Genomic DNA, 19117 nt, shown 5'->3' on the forward strand with positions numbered 1-19117 from the left:
TTGCCTAAACCCAACCAAGTTTTTGTTGCCTAAACCTAACCACATGTTTGTGTTGCCTAAACCTAACCAAATGTTTGTGTTGCCTAAACCCAACTATGTTTATGTTGCCTAAACCTAACCATGTGTGTTTGTTGTTGAAGGAAAAAAACATCAATTCGATTTGTTGTACCAACATAATGCCTTTATTTTGAAAGAGACTGTATGTAAACATTAAATTTCCTGTGAAAACAGAAGTGTATTTTGAAAGAAGACAATGCATTTAACAGGCAGAACTTTACACAGTGTCCCAGAACGTCAACAACCAATGCAACCAGGGTCCCTTGCGTGTGGTATGTGGACATAACCAAGCCTCAATTTGGGAGGAGGTCGGAGTGAGAATGTGTGATATGTTCTTGATGTTCTGTCTTGGTGAGACGTGCTGCTGCATTTTGGATCATGTGTTTTTTTTTCTTTTAAAGATTTCTTTGAGAGGCCTGAGAACAAGACATTACAGTAGTCAAGTCTGCTGGAGATAAAAGCACAAACAGGTTTGTCTGTGTCTTCTTCAGATAAAAGAGGTTGCACACGGGCAGTGTTTCTAACATGAAAAAATACATTTTAGGTGATGTTTTCTTATTTGGACTTCAAAACACAGGTCATGATCAAAGATAACACCAAGGTTCTTTACTTCATGCTTTTTGTTCAAAGCCAGCTTTTGTAAATGGCTATTAAGTTAAGACTTCAGTTGCCAATACATGTTTAGGTCCATCAAAGCCTGTATATTACAAGATGGGGCTGTACGTTATTCACACTGGGCTGATGCTTTCCCATGCAGGGATTGTTTGTCCGCTCTGTGACCCTGCCTCTTGACCTTTCCTCTCCTCCAGGCTCATCGGTGGTTTGTGCAGGCCTGTCCGAAGCTATGCACACACGGCCTGAGGAGGGCAGCTGCTGTGTCACTGGAGAACTTCACAGCTTCGCCTGGAGGCACCTAGTTTTTCATTCCAGTGGTCCGAGCTGGCTTGCTGGTGCCCAGTGGCTGTTTAGATGATCTGACTAATGCTGCTGCTCCCTCTTATCTCTGTAGAGATGGATGAGAGGTTGACTCATGTAGTTTTCCATGAGGCCATTATTAGACTATTAGGTGCGTAGATGCAAAAATCTTAGACATCTAGCCTATAAACAAGTGAGATTAAGAGCCACAATGAGGCTGTTCAGTTCCAGTCAGTGTGTCGTGTAGAATTCGTGACCGGATTTAAAGTGACGCTGTGTTGTGGAGTCTGTGAACGCAACAGTAAATGTGTGACGTGTGGGTGGAGCTGTAGGTTCAGACCTGCTGTACCAGCTCTGACTCTGATCGGGGAGTTGTTACAAAGGATGCCACCAGTGGAAAACCATGGCAAGGAAGACATGCATGGAAATGCCTCTAAATGTATTTGATTTTTTGTTATTTTAAAATTGTCTTAATGATGCTTTTACATTCTCCAGAATCAAAACTGTTTTTGGAGTGTTTCTTTCTATCTTTTTTTCCTCATTCAGCAGCTTCATGATTATGCATGCATTTGCTGGTTGTAATATGGACTTTTCTTTCTTCTTTAGGTTTTCTAAATATTATCTGCTCGACCAGACGAGGAGAGACTGAGATGAAACGATGCCAGATACATTGCTTTCTTTGGTAAACTTACTCTAAACTTGCTAAGCTTTATGGCGTTTCAAAAATGACAGACTCTAACTTGAGGAACGAAAGCAACTATGGGATCTATTTTGCTGAGGCATTCAACGGATCAGTCCTGGACCAAATATTATCAAACGACAGCATCACCACATGCCCGAACTTCACACTGGACTCACAGGTTGTCGGGGTCGGGATCTTTCTCTCCGTTTTCATTCTGGTGGCAATCGTTGGCAACATTTTGGTTATCCTGTCTGTGGTGTGCAATAAACATTTGCAGACCGTCACAAACTTCTTCATCGTCAACCTGGCCATGGCAGACCTGCTGCTGAGCATTATAGTGCTGCCTTTCTCTGCATCTCTGGAGGTTCTGGGATGCTGGGTGTTTGGCCGGGTTTTCTGTAACATCTGGGCAGCGGTGGATGTGCTCTGCTGCACCGCATCCATCCTCAGCCTCTGCATCATCTCCATCGACAGGTACATAGGTGTAAAACACTGTCTGAAATACCCAACTATTATGACAGAGAGGAAAGCGGTGGCTATTCTAGTGCTGGTTTGGGTGTCATCCACGGTGATCTCTGTCGGACCGCTGCTCGGATGGAAGGAACCGCCGCCGGTGGACGACAGAATCTGCAGCATCACAGAGGAGCCGGGCTACGCGCTCTTCTCCTCTCTCTTCTCTTTCTACCTCCCGCTCCTCGTCATTCTCATCATGTATTTTCGGGTCTACGTGGTGGCCCGCAGGACTACTAAAAGCTTAGAAGCGGGTGTTAAAAGAGAGAGGAACAAGTCGATGGAGGTGGTCCTCCGGATACACTGTCGCAGCGTGCTGGAGGACGCGCGTCCGAGCAGCTCGAAAAACAACAAAAACCACCCGTTTCGAAGTTCGCTCTCTGTGCGGCTGATGAAGTTCTCCAGGGAGAAAAAGGCTGCTAAAACCCTCGCCATCGTCGTGGGAATGTTCATCTTGTGTTGGCTGCCTTTTTTCTTCTTTCTGCCAATGGGTATGTCTTAAAACTTTATATTTCTGTCTCCCGTGGCACAGCGTAAACGCGCCCCAGTGCGCTTATTACACTTTTTCACAACAGACGCACAGAAAAGGGATGTTATAGTTTCATATATGCTCCCTTGTTTCAATTTCTAGCACGTTATAGCGCCTCAAATGACCTACTTGAATGTATGATTCATCACCTCGACTGATTGAATCGCTTGCACTGATATGTTTTACAGCTAATTAAGTTTAATATGGGTAATAAATGCATTTGCGTCACTTGAGTGATTCAACTTTTCAGCCTGCAGCTCCTCCTGAGAGCCGAGTAGATTTCAGTGCAACACACTGGCTAACAATATTAAACCAAACAGTGTGAGAAAACTCACACCATCAAACTGCAAAACATGCAGAGCAATATTCAGGTATAACCACAGGTGTGGATTCCAGGGGGGGCACAGGGGGGATGCAGACCTTATTATTTAGAAAATGTGCATTTGTCCCCTCTAATAAAAACAAGACAGTGGCATTGGCAAAGTTTGAAACATTTACACTACAAATTGATGCATAAAAGGCAGAAATTTGTGCTTAATAAGTCACCAGAATGCAGGAAATTAAGTGCTTAATGCTCCAAATGTCCATACAGATGACCCCCAAACCCCATATGTGTCCCCCTAAATGTCAAAATGAAACCCACCCCCTTCTCACATAACAGAAAACAGAACATTGCATACACTGGATTCCATTCCTCTGTTTATTTATCCAAAGAACGATGCCAGAAAGTCATCAAAACTAAGATTCTTAGATTATAAAAACCAATATCTTAGTCAGAAGAGGTCAAATCTGCAACGTGACCTGTTAATGTGGCTCGTTTTCATGCCTGTAATATTTCTGGGAGCCTATTTTTTTTTCACCTGTTGAAAAAACACTCATAATAGACTGACATTCTTCACTAATGAGCACTCTAAAACTACAGTAAATGCTCCCAGCATCTTGTCACCATCACAGCTCGTTCCAAGTACCATTTCCAGTAGACTACCTGTTTTGGTATGAGTCTCACATAAATGATGTAAAGAGATTTGTGTGTTAAGGGTTTTGTTTCATAGTCTGTATTTGCAGCAGGGTAAGTTCACAACAATAGTAGGACTTTAAATTCTGCCTGGAAGTCTTGAGAATCTGAAATTATTCACACTGAACACTTAAAATGTAGGTCTGACGTTAATAACAGCTTTTAAACTGACAACAGCATCGAAAGGATTAGACATGGAAGTTAGGATGGAAATGGTTTGAAAAGGCCCTTCAGTGGCGATGACCAGTGTAAGTCATTATGAATTATACATAAGTCAAACTGAAGCATGCAATATGCATACAAAGCTGCACTTACAGAAAGTAATAGTATTTACGTCAACACACGCACACACACTGTATGGTGGCCTCATGAATTTTAATTTAGCATACATTTCACATAATTGATTGTGAGAGACATAATGAACAAATGGCCAGTATCTTACCAAGTACAGCACTTACCGCACTCCCAGTTTTGCTGCACCTCCAGATTTATTGAGTCAAATTATTATAGCAAAGCCTGCAGGGAGAGAGAGGTTGCGAGAAATGAAATGGGAGCTGGTAATCACTTGATTCACTCAATGGGAGTGAAAAGGGCAAGATTATTCATGTTGGATTATTTGTATCCAGACGTCCAAGGTGGATAGATATTCCTCTTATAATTGAAAATTAATAAAGGCACGAATGAGTTTTAAATGTTGGTGCAAATACATCATCACTTTACACACATTACCATATTACTGCAACATTTATTGAGGCCAATCTTCACCCAAAAAATGTCTTCGGAGCTGATTTTGATAAACAGTCTCTCACATATCATTTTCATTACCATTATCGCATGATGGCTTTGTGATTGTGTTATACAGCCAGCTCTTCGGAAACATCACCCAGGATCTTAAATCTGAAAAAGCCCATGACTCAGAGTGGCACTCCGAAAAATCAGTATTCAAAAGAGAAATCAAAAGGGGCTCTGCCAAAAGGAGTAATTACCTTAGAGAAGTAGGTTTGGTAATACCATAGGTTGTTTTAAATTCATAATTCCTGGTAGATGGTAGAGGTTTCTAATTTGCATCATAATAAGAGTCAATCCACCAAGAACAACTTCATAGTCCAAACTGAACCATAGTTTCTTAATGTGATTGTTAAAGCCTAAATCTCGGAACTAGGAATTTAAGGTCTTTACTGGAAACCATCTGTCCTGCAGAATCCCCACAGACCTGCTGCTCTGCAATCTGAGCCGAACATTGACCACCCTAGAGGAAGTAGTTTAAAGCACATAGTCCCCATAGGGATCAATAAAGTGTTGCCGCGTTTTATGGATTCATCCCTCGAGGGGGTTTGTTGTTTGTTTTCTAAATGACTGACTGACTGATGAGAGTGGAATAGCCACAACATACGATTGCAAACCCTGCATACCCATACTTGGTCAGTCAGACAGATTGATGTTGTTGAGACACATCGTTAATGAGTAACCTTTTGCTGAGAGGCAGACATGTACTTTTAGCACCTCTTGTGCCAATCAGGTCCTTTCTCTGTGATGATGCAAATCTAGACGGAGTAGTCTGACTCATCTGAAGCTCCAGAGAGTGCTCTAACACGATTTGCCTACATTAGTGCACCAGGCTTATGAATACAAGAAACTGATGGAATAAGGAGAAACAGACTTTCAGAATGACTTCGAATGCTGTCTGTCAGAGAAAAATATCAATTGAAACCATATCACACAGATAATATAGAGGTAACTTTATTGTATCAGTTACCCTACAGTGTTAAAAATGTCTGGTTTTTCTTTATTTGCTGCTGACATTAACCCAACCACTATAAAACCACACATTCATGCATGTTTCAAGCCTCTAATTATTACAGTTTCTGTTTGTTTTAGGGGTATATTGTGCACTATTTTCAGAAATATTAAAGTAATACACTTAGTCTGATGAAGGGGACACTGATTTACAGTGAATGTATGAGTAGAGAATTAGTGTCTACAAGAAAAATGTGTGTACTAAGACTAAAATCGCCATTAATATTGTTACAGTGGTTATGCTTACATTGATTGAAATTATTACCTTGATTTTTATGTGCCCACACAGTTTACATTTGTGGGTGCATTATATTTGTCTATGAAGAACTTAATGTGTAAAGAAAATCCGAAAAGGCTAATAATTGATCTCACTAACGTGTTTTAGCCTGTGTAGCCAAAGCCTGCTAGACCACATGTTGCACTGGGTGACATGTCCCTTTATTATGATGCACGTGAGCACTGTGGTTTATTTTGAGCACACCGTTCTGAATTAGTCCCCAACAAATACGCTGTTTACTCCTGTTGGAGTAATTTTGGCAAGAAACTCTCAAGAAACCAGCTGTTATAGGAAACAGTTCTGCCTTTAAAAATAATCAAAGTATATCATGATCAGTTTGTAAATATTTGTGTCTCCAGCAGGAACATTTTGGGCTTAGGGTGGAGAACATTGAGACACTTATTTATAGTCGGTTTTGGTCTTTTCATAGAATTTGTTGACAAGAACAAAATAATAGAATATTATCAGCCTTGTAATTCAAGAATAGTCTAATATATTTATAGTTTCTGCTAATACAAATGTCAATATGGCTACTATAACCACTACAATATGTCATTTGACCCATATTGATTACTATAAATTAGGGCTGTCAATTGATTAAAATATTTAATTGCGATTAATTGCATGGTTGTCCATAGTTAACTCGTGTTTAATCGCAAATTAGTCATTTTTTAAATCTGTTCTAAATGTACCTTAAAGGGATGTTTTACAAGTTTTTGACACTCTTATTAACACGTGAGTGGACAATATGCTAGCTTTATGTTTATTATTATTGCATCATTCTAAAACAATAAGAAACACTGTCCACAATATTCTCCAGAATAACCTCGAAGGTACTGCATACTCAAAAAACATGCTGAAAGCAGATCATGGCAAACTCAAGCCCAACAAGCAACAACAGATACTGACCTGAATGTAACATTACTTAGTGATAGGCCTATCAACACAGTGTAGTGTCCAACTTTACAAGGTTAACTAAACATCCCCTGTTTTTTTAAGGAGTTCGGTGTACTCTGGTGGTAATTCATATCAACACTAAATGCAATAACTTTGGTCTTGCCAAGAGAATCATGTGGCAGAGCTGTGATGCTGAACTTGCCATCCAAAAGACCCCTTTCTTTATCCATTTCTGCTCATGGAGGATTGTTTCTGCTTGCTATCCACAATGATCCTGCTGCATCACTTCCTGATTTCCCAAACTATGGGATGGGCCAAGGGTAATAATTACAGAAGATACGTGCGTGAATCATGCATCAAGGAACTAGTGGCATAAAAAGGAATTTGTGTTAACATTATTAACTTTGACAACCTACCTACTTTAAATCCATAGCGATACAAGTATTCTCTGAACTGTAGCTTTGTCCTTAGTGGCCATATGTTGAGGTTGAGTTTTAAAAAGCCATCAAAGGTTACCTTCACTTGAAGTATAAATATGTCAAAAGACTGACTGAGGACTGATCAGGATTCTGTCTGATCACAAAAAAAGAGACATCACAAAATTTTCTGTGAGATATTGGACAGGTCCCCGGACTCCTTGAAGGGCTTCAATATGTATTCAAAGCATTCATTCATGTACTAGGTTATGAGTCAATGTGAACCATCCTCAAAAAAAGATTTAGAATAGCAATCATCTTTCAGACATCAGACAGAAAGATAATTTTATCTAAAACAAAACAAAACAAAACAAAAAACTAAAAGATACTGATATTGTGGGTCATAGTGAATTACGTGCTGTCTGCCTTGAATGTGATGTCATCTCAGTGAGAAGAGTCAATGAAGAAATTCACCTCCTAGGTTCACTTTGTTCATCTCAAGCCAGGCTTTTAAAAGAAATGAAAGCAGAGTAAGAGCCGTGTCGCAGCTGCTGCAATCAGAATACTGTTCATACTGCAGACAAAAGGAACAAATAAGAGTGAGAACTCTGTTTTATTATGCAGCTGTTGTCTCTGAGTAAATAGTACAATCAAGCGCACAGTATGCCGTTGGTAGCTGATGTCAAAACAGCAAGAAACCATTACTTTGAAAATCACATGCGAGCCATTTTGTAGAGTTCCACAGTAGAAGTGAAATGAAAATGGACTTGTGGGCCCAGGCAGGGCAGACTTGACATTAGCGCTGAGACATGTTGCGTCTGTGTCCAGGGTCAACAGCTGTGTTAAATCCAAGCCCAGGGAGACAGCACAACTAGAAAGCAATAGGAAAAGAGAGCATTCCATGAAAAACAGCATGTCATTGCATGTCGTACCAAATTACCACAGCGAGTATAATAAAAATGAGCAAAGCTGCTTCAGTGGTGCACCCAAGTCGGGGCCGGGGGTGTCATGGCCCCCGTGGTGCAACTGCTGCCCTCCTCCCCTCACAAAAAAATAATTGGAGGCCAACATTACTGTCTTTAAGAGGTTGTGGTGTCCTTAGTTTTTAAGCTAGCACAACTATGGTGGTATCTTGTGAATCTAGATGATCTAAGGCATCCATTGGTATCACCCATGTTAGCATAGCTTGTTGGGAAGAGGGCTAAGTAACCCTTTAAATTTAGGCTACATTTTGGCGAGAGAAAATCTGGCATAGACATCTTCAGAGGGGTCCCTTGGGTTCCATGGATACCCACAGGTCTCCTCAAAACATGAGAAGGCTTGTTCCCAATAAATGTTTTGTTCCCAAAATCAGTGTACTCAAATTAAAGCTGTATATTTGTTTTTGTTTTTGTTTTTGTTTTTTTAAAGAAAAGAACAACCAGCCTATTTGAAGAACAATGAATTGCCCAAAGTACAGATACATTGCATATTAAAACAGGATTGTTGTGGAACTCAAATGTTAATTGTACACCAGATACTTATCAATATTAACTGCAAAATAAGAGGCTAAAGTATATCAGTATGTGATTCCTGAACTATCTGTATTGACATAGTTTTCAACTAGCCAAAGACTAGCCAAAGACTACTAAAACAGCATAACAAAATTCCTGAAATTCAGTTATAGCTTTCGGTTTTGGTGTGCGACCCCAAGTTTTTCAGTGGCCCCATGTGGGCACCCCTATGAAAAGTTTCTGGGGGCGCCACTGAGCAGCTTGGGCTTGGGGTTGATAATAAGCAGTAAGCAAACTGACCGTTCAACTCAAAACTTATGCTCTAATTAATGGTGAATTACTCTTCTGTACTGTAATATGTAACAACATTAAAAGGCCTCAAACCAAATGTTTTAAAATGCCTTTAGGCAACAAATGTCCCAGAAAAAAGTCTTAGCTGTTCAATTTTAATGCTCCATCGACTCAAAAAAATAGCTGATAATGGGAAGCTAAAGTTGTCCATGCAGGATTTTCAATCATACTCACACTAATGACAAAGACATGGTTTGATTAGACCTTTGCACAAGCCAAGGCAGTGAACGTGCATTTCGTGTTGAATCAGTTACAGCTATACTGCCTCTGTGCTGACTCATACAAATACCTCATAAGACAAGGTGTATTTTCTATCTTCTCCCCTCAGAGTGTGCATCAATTGAAGTCATTTTAGAAGAAAAATCAAATACTTGTGTCTGATTACCACATATATTAAGCAAAAGCATAATGAAAAGAGTTGGGTGCACTGAGGCTTGTGGTTGAAGCATGCTCTGCAACTATCTGTCCCCATTAATAAAAGTCAACAAAATGTCAGAACCTCCTCTGTTTCCATTAATAAACACAACCAAACAGCGACTGCTGCACAATAAATCACCGCAACAATAATGCTGTGAATTATGTCCTGTCACAGGGATGAAAAATGCTTATGTGTGGCATAAGCAGCTGTAGATATGCCCTAATGCATTGTTTGTTTCGGATTCAGGTTCATTTTGACAATGCTTTCTTGAATTTTTCATAAAAAAAAGGCTCATTGATAGAAAAATTCAATTATTCCAATATTTGGACCTGATTAAAGTCCGGCTTGACAAAATGATCTGAAGCATCGTGTTCATAACAATCATGATCTGATATTTAGCATTTAGTATGTACAAGATTGTAGAAATTCTATTAAAAAATATATTTTGTGAAAATGTTCTTGATTTTTTTTAATAGAACAATGAAAGCAATCTACTATACTTGTATGTACTTTATGTTTACTCACATATCTTCCATATGGCTCCATCTCCTTCTAGGTGCCTTCTTCCCAGCACTGAAGCCATCCGAAACTGTGTTTAAGGTGATCTTCTGGCTGGGCTACTTCAACAGCTGCATCAACCCCATGATCTACCCCTGCTCCAGCAAAGAGTTCCAGAGGGCGTTCACTCGGCTCTTCAGGTGCCAGTGCCACCAAAGAAAGAGAGTCCTGCGTCGCTTCTATGACCAGAGGTGGCGGACAGCTGTCAAGGGAATGACAAGGGATCAGAGGGGAGACTGTAAGCCCGGCTATTCCGTGCACGAATCCTGTGGCAGCTCTTTGTTACACAAGAGGAAAGGGCGCTCACTGAGTTTCAAGAGATGGAGTCTGTTTCCACCGCTGCAAAAATCTTCCTTCCAGCTCAAAGAGAAAGTGAACAATCTGTCAAATAAAATCAAGGGAGGGCCGGGAAAAGGAACCACACCTTCAGTAGGCCGGATTGATATAGTGGACACAGTCTCTATGGGGATTTACAACTCCTGTGAGCAGAGCAGTTATCAGTTCTACGATCTGGCAGACTGTTACGGCCTGAAAGAGACTGACATTTAGATGGCCACCAGAGAATGTTTTATTTATTTTCAAAGGGCCACGTTGGACCAACATGCAAGAACGACTGTGATAGGACATAATTTTGTGTTCAAGATACATCTGAGAATCAAAGCTTGATTAAAGCTGTGGACTGAGAATGATGGCTTGATCCCAGCACAAACAGGACTAACACTTTATCTCAATCCCTCTTTCCCATCGTGTTTATTTAGATGAAACGTCTTGTGAGCTGCTCAGAGCCACTTTTTGGAAGTGGACACAGAAGTAGCCAAATTCTTGGACTTACTTTGACTGCTGTCTCTTGGAAGCATTCGGCATCAACATAGCCCACAGACAGGCGCCCACACTCTCTGCAAGACATTTAACACAAGCCTTGTTGTTACTGCTTGTTTCTTTAAATTGTACATCGGACAATCTTTCCTCAACAAATCAGCTGACACTTTGTGATGACTGGTGATTGCTTTCTTTGATATTAAACATGACATTACATACAAATGTAAAGGATCCAAACAGATATTTTTAAAAACTCTAACAGAAAAAGTGCAATTTTTATCATTGTCAGAATGTCTGGATTTAATCAGATGTCATCTGTCAGAATTAATAATGGTATTTGCAGTTCTTCTGTTTTGACAAGGCATTGTAAAGATAAGAGGCCGGTTAAGAATAAAGATGCTGCACAGTATTTATTCTAACTGTCGGATTTATAACTTAACTTGACATTGATATGTACATTTGTTTGAATAAAACCCACGTGGCTACTTGGCCTGCCTAACTGTAATTTGCGTTGACAAGTGAGTGCTAATGTGAAATGAACACGCTGTTGTTTTTTGTATTTTCTGATGTTATGTTGAAAGAAAGATGTAAGATGAAAAGAGAAATAAAAATGAGAGAAAACAAGTTCAGCCAATAACTTTTTTTTCAGTTAAAGTTCCCCTTGTTATATTAATTATTTATAATAAATACAATTACCACCTCGTGATAGTACAGTATGCCTCTGCCAAATAATCAAGTTGCAGACACTGCCAGTCAAGACATTGAAGGAATTTAATAAAAAATAATAGGTGTATTTTTTTTTTCAAGATGGGCATTAGTGTCTTCAGTATCTGATCAAACGTCTGCCCTTGTGGTTCTGAGATATGGTGTTGAATAATGGCCAGAAAAGTCCTTTTGCCGAACACGTGATGTCACAGTGAATTTGACATTTGAACTTTTGGATATAACATTTTATCCTATTAGACATTTGTGAGGAATCTTGTCATAATTAGCATATTAATTCTTGAGTTATTGCCCAAAAGGTGTTTTGTGAGGTAACGGTGACCTTTGACTTTTGAACACCAAATTCTAATCACTTGATCTTTAAGTCCAAGTGGACGTTCGTGCCAACTTTGAAACATTGAGGCGTTCCTGAGATATCACGCTCATGAGACTGGGATGGATAGGTGGATGGACAGATGAACCATAGACTGTATGTTAGAAAATAGACAACACATCCACTACCTCCTACTGTACCAGGAATTAAGCCAGGGGGTGAACAGTCATTGTGGTAGAAGTGGTATTGAGGTCCTGCGTAGCAGAACAACTTGACATCACCCATTGCATCTGGAGACCTTAAGTTTGGCATTTTGGTCATCACGGCCTTGTGTTTTTTGGAGCCAGAAACGCCCATATTTGTATGAGAGCTTGGAGTTGTAGAGGAGCTAGGGGATGATCTAACTAAGAACCTGAGGACACCGCCATGGGAGTGATGTGTCAATCACAAGGTAGCCACATCCAAAGGCATTCCCTGCTTTATGGTCTATTTCACTCTAAATGGGACCATATGTTGAGCATGGTGTTAGTTCTCAAGCAGCCCAATCAACTGATAGATCACATGATTCCTTTTTATGCAAACTAATTGGTGAATCTCATTCAGGGCGCCCTATTTAAGCTGCTTTGGCTTGCCTACTGTCGCTGCTTCCTCTGCAAGCCATTTTGCAACCTGCCTCCAACCCAGCTCCTCCTTTTCATGCTGTGTCTGACTTAGCAATGTCATTTCTGTTCTTTCTGTTCTGTTCCCGGGGGGTCTTTGGTGCTGCTTCCCCTGCCTTAGGCTTTCCATGTAGGCGCATGGAAGGGCAGGGAGGTTTGCGCTCTCTGCCTCAGACTTTCCCCGTATGCATATGGAAGGGCAGAGAAGTGTGCTCTCTCTGCCTTAAGGATTTCCACATAGGCACGCAGAAGGGCGGAGAGGTGAGCTCTCTCCGCCTTTTGCCGTAGGCTCGTTGAAAGGCAGAGAGGCCCCAGAACAGAGCCATACTGCCAAATAATAAAACTGCAAATGGAAATAGAGTTTTCTTTGACTAAAGTGTTCCTGACTGAATTTACAAAATGAACATCATGCTGTATATGAGATGACTTGAAACAAGTGGAGTCGCTCCTGCTGGCCATTAGAAAGAATGTAGGTTTAAGGTACCACCACATTTGCTTCACTTTTCAGAGCAGAGGGTACGTCCACTTCTTATACGCAGTCTGTTGGTCCTGCCCATACACCTGCCCAACTCAAGTCAAACGCTCGCGAGGCAAACACAGATATCAGTCATGACATCACACCCACTTTTAATAGCATCAAGTAACTGATTAAAACTTGTCAGATGAAGTGAATACAACATGCATCAGTGTGATGAGAACCACCCCAAAATGACATAAACGATCTTTGGGAAATATGTATTTGACATGTACTTTTTCAGTTAATAGTCAATGAAATTGATGGAAATAAATCAATATCTGCACGTGTCAACCAAAGTCAAAAGGTTAGTGAGCATCTGCTGACAGATTTTAGGAATGCAAAGAAGGTGACAAAAGGACACCCTTACATGAGGCTGGAGCTGCAGGCAGATGTAGAGAAACAGAAAAAGAGGGAGACTCTATCAAGACTAATACATCTCAATTGCTTCCTGTTATTAGCCTCGTTGTGCCATGTTTAAATGTTTTCATGACCAAGGGGAAAGTCAAGCAGCTGAATTTGTAGTTTTTTCATTTGCAATCATGACCAGAAACTAATATACGAACAATGTGCATGAAGAGAAAGACAATGATGAAAATAAACAGAAAACAGAAGGCAAAAACATACTGCTGACAGTGTAAGCTAAGAGCACCAATTATTGCAATTATATTTGATATAGTCTCAAAATCCAGACACAAATACTAGAAATATATGTATGGAAATATACAAAACAAAATAAAATGACACAGCTTTTTGTTATGGGTATGGCTTTTGAAACACTTTTCCATTTGTCCTCACTCACCCTTCTGTCCCTCACAAAGAAAACAGACTTCAAGCAGCAACAAAACTCCATCAAAGCTATTTTCTAACGCGAGTGATAAAATTATTCGGTTCCCATTGCAATGTGTTGTTACACTTTCACAGTTTGAACAGTTTTCACAAAACAATAGAGCTCGCCAAAGAGGCAGCCACATCCTTGACTCCTAATTGTGCACTGATGGCACTGGTGCTAGTTTAACAAAGATAGACTGTGACTATGGCTTAGAGCTAATAAACAGACTGCAGATAAACATCTAAATTCATCATTTGCACCACTGAGCTGTCTGGTCCTTGACTATCTTGAGTATGACTGTGCATTCTGGGCCCTGGGTATCTGTGCCTCGCAAGATTAGATGACAAATTACAAGGAAAAGTGAGGCAATAGCAGAACATGATATATACTTTCAAGGAGTTGCTAGGACTTCCAAAAACTTTCCTCACCTCGCAGCAATGTGAAACCCTAAAATGAGTCACGTTTCCTTCTTTTTCATCAGTTCAAAGCAGATGTGAAGGCACGTCACCATGGAAACACAGCCATTAGTTCTATCTAAAATAGCCTGGGGTTAGGTTGGCTGCTGTTTTAGCCTTTAAGCTAAACCTTTTAGGCATTTTAGCCACAATTGGTCTGCCTTTATGTTTGTGCAACTCCAGTGTTGCCTAAAGGACCAAACAGATGTCCACAGAGCTCATTCACATTGAATTTCTCCTCAGGGGGATTAATAAAAGTAAATAAACTTAAACTTAAACAAATAATAATAATACTAAAAGATAGATAGATAGATAGATAGATAGATAGATAGTAAGAGAGAAAGATCCCAAGAGATCCCAGCTCTATCAACACCAATAAACAGGTTACTTCCTGTTATTGGCCTCATTTCAACATTGAAAACTCAGCACTGGAATGTGTGAATATGTTACTGAACAATACTACAAAGTGAGCAGAAGAACTGAGTAAAACTTGAAAGGGGATGAACATTTTTCACTCCAAAATGTCACTGCATACTGATGATTTACAAGCACTGCACAACATTGCATCTCCTGTGCATTCATCATTATTAATGCTGCCGTGTCCCCAATTATTTAATCTTATGTGCCACGATGTGAATCAAAACACAGACAGATATGTATTAGCCCTCCACCAAACTGTTTCTAAAATGTCCTGAAAAATGCTAAATGTGCTACCTTTATTTTTTAAATACATTTATATTTTAGATTTCCACACCAGGTGCTCTAATTAATGAATTCATAGTTTGTGTGGGATATTTCAACCTGGTCTCACTCCAAAGTTGTCGAAAACCAGTTCTTGGTCAAGGGCTCCTAACATCAGACACCGACAAACAAAGTCAGCAAACATCAGCATGATAAGCGGCTGATTATTTTTAAAGGGATAGTGCACCCAAAAAATGAAAATTCAGCCATTATCTACTCACCCATATGCCGAGGGAGGCTCAGGTGAAGTTTTAGAGTCCTCACAACACTTGCAGAGATCCAAGGGGAGAGGGGGTAGCAACACAACTCCACCTAATGGAGGCTTACGGTGCCCCAGATTCAAACGTCCAAAAACACATAATTGAAACCACAAAATATCTCCATACTGCTCGTCCGTAGTGATCCACGTGTCCTGAAGCCCCGACATAAAAAGTTGTTTGGAAAAACGTCATTTGAACTCTGTTTTTAGCCTCATTGTAGCCTGCAGCTCTAACTGCTTCTGTGTACACCGCGTTCATGTGTGTTCACGTGTTTTCGTGCAAGACCAGCGAAAGCACATGAACACACATGAACACGGTGCCCATGTCTCATGGTCTCGTGCAAGCGCACACATGTGACGTTTTTCCAAACAACCTTGATGTCGGAGCTTCAGGACACTTGGATCACTACGGACGAGCAGTATGGAGATATTTTGTGGTTTCAATTATGTGTTTTTGAACGTTTGATTCTGGGGTTCCGTAAGCCTCCATTAGGTGGAGTTGTGTTGCTACCTCCTCTCTCCTGGGATCTCCGCAAGTGATGTCAGGACTCTAAAACTTCACCTGAGCCTCCATCAGCATATGGGTGAGTAGATAATGGCTGAATTTTCATTTTTGGGTGCACTATCCCTTTAACGGTGCCCTGCTTGCATCAGGGGGCAATGCAGCAGGACAACAATGAAGATTAATAGGGTGAAATGTTCGAATAGGGTGAGTGGGAGGGGTGGAGGATGGGTCCAACAACTTTTTCCTGAACCCAACCACGTGCTTTTGTTGCCTAAAGCTAACTACGTGTGTTTGTTGTTGAAGGGAAAAAATTAGTGACGTAGTGTGTTTATTTTGAAAAGACACAGTGCATGTACAAGGCAAACGTTGATACAGTGTCCCAGAACATCAACAACCAACACACCCGGGTTACTTTCATATGTTGACATGGAAAGTCCATGACCAAACATCAATATGTGATGAGGTCAGAGTGAGAATGTGTTGGATATTTTGACCTATTAAATGTTGCATTAATTTAAGGCCTTTTGTGCCATCATACAGGAAGCATTGTGTATCATTATGCCACAACATAATCAACACTTTGGAGATAAGATTAGAGGAGCGACATTTTGAAAGTAAAAGATTCAGAACATTTGTTCAAGTTTGTAAAATCAATTCACAGTGTGATGAGCATTTAAAGGAACCCTCCACCCACGAAATGACCATTTGTATATCAGTTAGTCATGCGACCTTGAATTCAAGGAGAAAACTATGCTTTTCTTGCATGCTTCAGATAAAAACAACAAACATATTGACTAACAGATCGACTGACTGGGGACACATGCATTTTGCTAAAACCATACTATTTAAAACTGAACTAAAAGTGAAACTTATCTATGCTGTGTTCAAAGCCAGACTCCAATATTATTCCTTTGAGAAAAATTGCATGTATTTGGGAAGTGCTGAGTGTACAGTTGGATAAATGAGACTTGGATTATACTGCATTAGTTGTGTGAGAATTTGTAAAAGGATGTATGTTTTTTGATATAGATTTGATATTAAATGTGGTCCCCAATCGATCAGTAAATCAATATGTTTGTGGTTTTCCATGGAGGCAGACAAGAAAAACAAAGTATTCTTAACAAATTCAAGGTAACACAGCATGACTAGTTGATTTACAAATGGTCATTTTGTATTCTTTTAAGTCTAATACAGTGTAAACACATTAGTGATTAAATATTGCAGATGTAATTTGTAGTTATTTAACAACAAGATTTTGAAATCCCAACCAAAAATTATATATTTATTCAGAATAAACAATCGGTTATTATGCTGTCTATAAAAATGAAGGAATAGTGCATTTTATTTTATTTTATTCTAAATTGTTGTGATATAATCAAAGCAGCCCTGGAGCTCTCACACACATATATACACACACATGCTTTCAATTATCCACCACCTGCTTATTTTGTCAGAACAGCTTGAGGTCTAATATTGCTTTCTGTTATTTTTAGTGTGGCTAAAGTGTGCTGAGACTCCTGAAATCAGTCTGTCCCGTCTCAGACAGCAATCATTTTATAAGAACAATCAAAACACAACCTAATTTCATATTCTGTTTTATACCCACAGACTCAGAAAAGTAATCCAACCTTTTGATTACATATTGACCCCTGTTTATTACAACAATCACAATAATATTCTAGTCTTGCTATAAAGTACTAATTATTTGTCTTCTGCTGATTATACCTACCTCATCTTCGATTCAACAACACAGAGATTGTACTGAAAAGCTAAAAAAGATAGTTCATACTAAATGGTCTAGTCATTGTCATGCCACAAACTATTAACTTGCATTGAATTTTGAAATTAGAGTAAAATACGATTGATTTTAATAGTAATTTCATTTTCACCATCTCAGATCTGCAGAATGTTTTGGGCTTTATAAGTATTAATTCCACTCCTAATAATCAGTCTCATTTTCAGCCCTGAGAGGTATTTCACGAGGGAAGCTTTGCCACTAAGCTCTGCTTATTAGTTTTGTAATTTCACCTTATTTCCACCTCAATGACCACATTTGGATGGTTGCCACTTAAATTATTATAATTCGAGCTAAATCTGACATGAGCACATTGAAGGTGGCCAAGTATTTATATTTAAATTTGAGTTATTAATTAGTTTATGAACGCATGAGTTGTTTTTTGAGAGTGCAAAAGGCTATTTCAACACCAAATCACAGAAGGCAGAGAACTGCGGCTGCACTGCTCATTTTTTCGAGTATGCAACATTTCGGCTCATATCAGCAACTGGCCAACAGCTGTCATAATACCAGACGTGATATTAATCACTGAGGTTTTGCCAGAAGTACAAGTTGCTTGAAACATCCATGGAAATGTAATTTACAGGGGCACAGTACTGTTTGTATTAGCTCTGATTTACCACTGTATACAATAACTGACACACTTTGATGATACCTTGTAATTTTCTCGGTGGATCGAGTTGATTTTATGCATATTTGATTTGGTATAAAAAGTGGCTAGCCTTTGATTTTTAATGAAGTAAGCTGTCACGCTTATAAGCAGAATTTACATTTTTCCATTGGCCCTGCTGTACGCAGCCTGTTCAACAACTGCACCCATTACTGCTCCGCCTTCACTTGCAAAAGACACAGAGGACAGTCTCAGGCGGTGGTTATGTAACTTGTGAAACCAGCAGACCTGACAGTAAAATTACACAGATTGCAAATGTAAATATGGCAGGCACAGTTGAATTAGTGCTTTGCCTCTCATTTTATTTGATGTCTTAAACACTTACCTCCAAACTTGTGCACCTTCACTTTATTCTGCAGGTTTCATCAGGGTGTTTGTAGTGTCCTGCAGCAGTAACCCCGAAGAGTTCCCGCTCTGTGGTTTTTGATCCATCTGAAAGAATTTCAAATCATGTGATACATTTTTTAGTAATAGCATTAAGGCATGGAAAGAACGGTCAATGACACACATTATTAATCATCCCTTTGATTGGTTATTAAATGTCTGATTACATGTATCATCATAAATATCTGTGACACAGCCAGGTTAAGTTATAAATACTAAAATTCTGTCAATTTATTAGATCGACTTTGGATTGGAATGAGTCCAAGTCCTACAGAACAGCAGAATTACAAATGTCAATAAAGTTTTCACCTGAGATGAAGTCTCTGTTGTGTCATCCCGACACTTCATCCCCCCCTTTAACGTGGCCTCTTCAAGTCTCGCTTTGCACATCTTCCTTTGCCCTTTTCAAGTCTTGAGAATTGTTTTCTCTCCCATAAAAAGTTGTTATCTGTCATTTAGATGCAGGCTACTTTGATCCTCCTCTTCAGTGGTATGTAGATCGAAAGAAACAAATCATTTTCAGCTGTAGCAAT

At 39.6% G+C, this 19117-nt stretch overlaps 1 protein-coding gene and 1 long non-coding RNA gene across 2 annotated transcripts; one reads left to right on the forward strand and one right to left on the reverse strand.

The window, feature by feature from the left end:
* Positions 1-329: 329 nt before the first annotated feature.
* On the forward strand, positions 330-11346 carry adra1d (adrenoceptor alpha 1D). The gene is made up of 3 exons (XM_033623568.2): positions 330-1411; positions 1579-2655; positions 9914-11346. Exons 2-3 carry the CDS (start codon positions 1698-1700, stop codon positions 10462-10464), a joined length of 1509 nt encoding a protein of 502 aa, XP_033479459.1. The 5' UTR covers positions 330-1411; positions 1579-1697; the 3' UTR covers positions 10465-11346.
* Positions 7648-10881, reverse strand: LOC117255025 (uncharacterized). The gene is made up of 3 exons (XR_004501525.2): positions 10748-10881; positions 9883-10117; positions 7648-7966 (listed from the first exon to the last, which is right to left on the reverse strand). It is a non-coding gene; the product is annotated as an uncharacterized LOC117255025 (long non-coding RNA).
* Positions 11347-19117: the final 7771 nt, after the last annotated feature.

The sequence above is a fragment of the Epinephelus lanceolatus genome, chromosome 3 (genome assembly GCF_041903045.1).
Source record: "Epinephelus lanceolatus isolate andai-2023 chromosome 3, ASM4190304v1, whole genome shotgun sequence".
Taxonomy (NCBI): Eukaryota; Metazoa; Chordata; class Actinopteri; order Perciformes; family Serranidae; genus Epinephelus; species Epinephelus lanceolatus.

Coding starts and splice junctions, on each gene's coding strand:
- adra1d (XM_033623568.2), top strand. CDS start 1,698: ATGACAGACTCTAACTTGAGGAACGAAAGCAACTATGGGATCTATTTT. Junction 2,656..9,913: donor TTTCTTCTTTCTGCCAATGG/GTATGTCTTAAA, acceptor ATCTCCTTCTAG/GTGCCTTCTTCCCAGCACTG.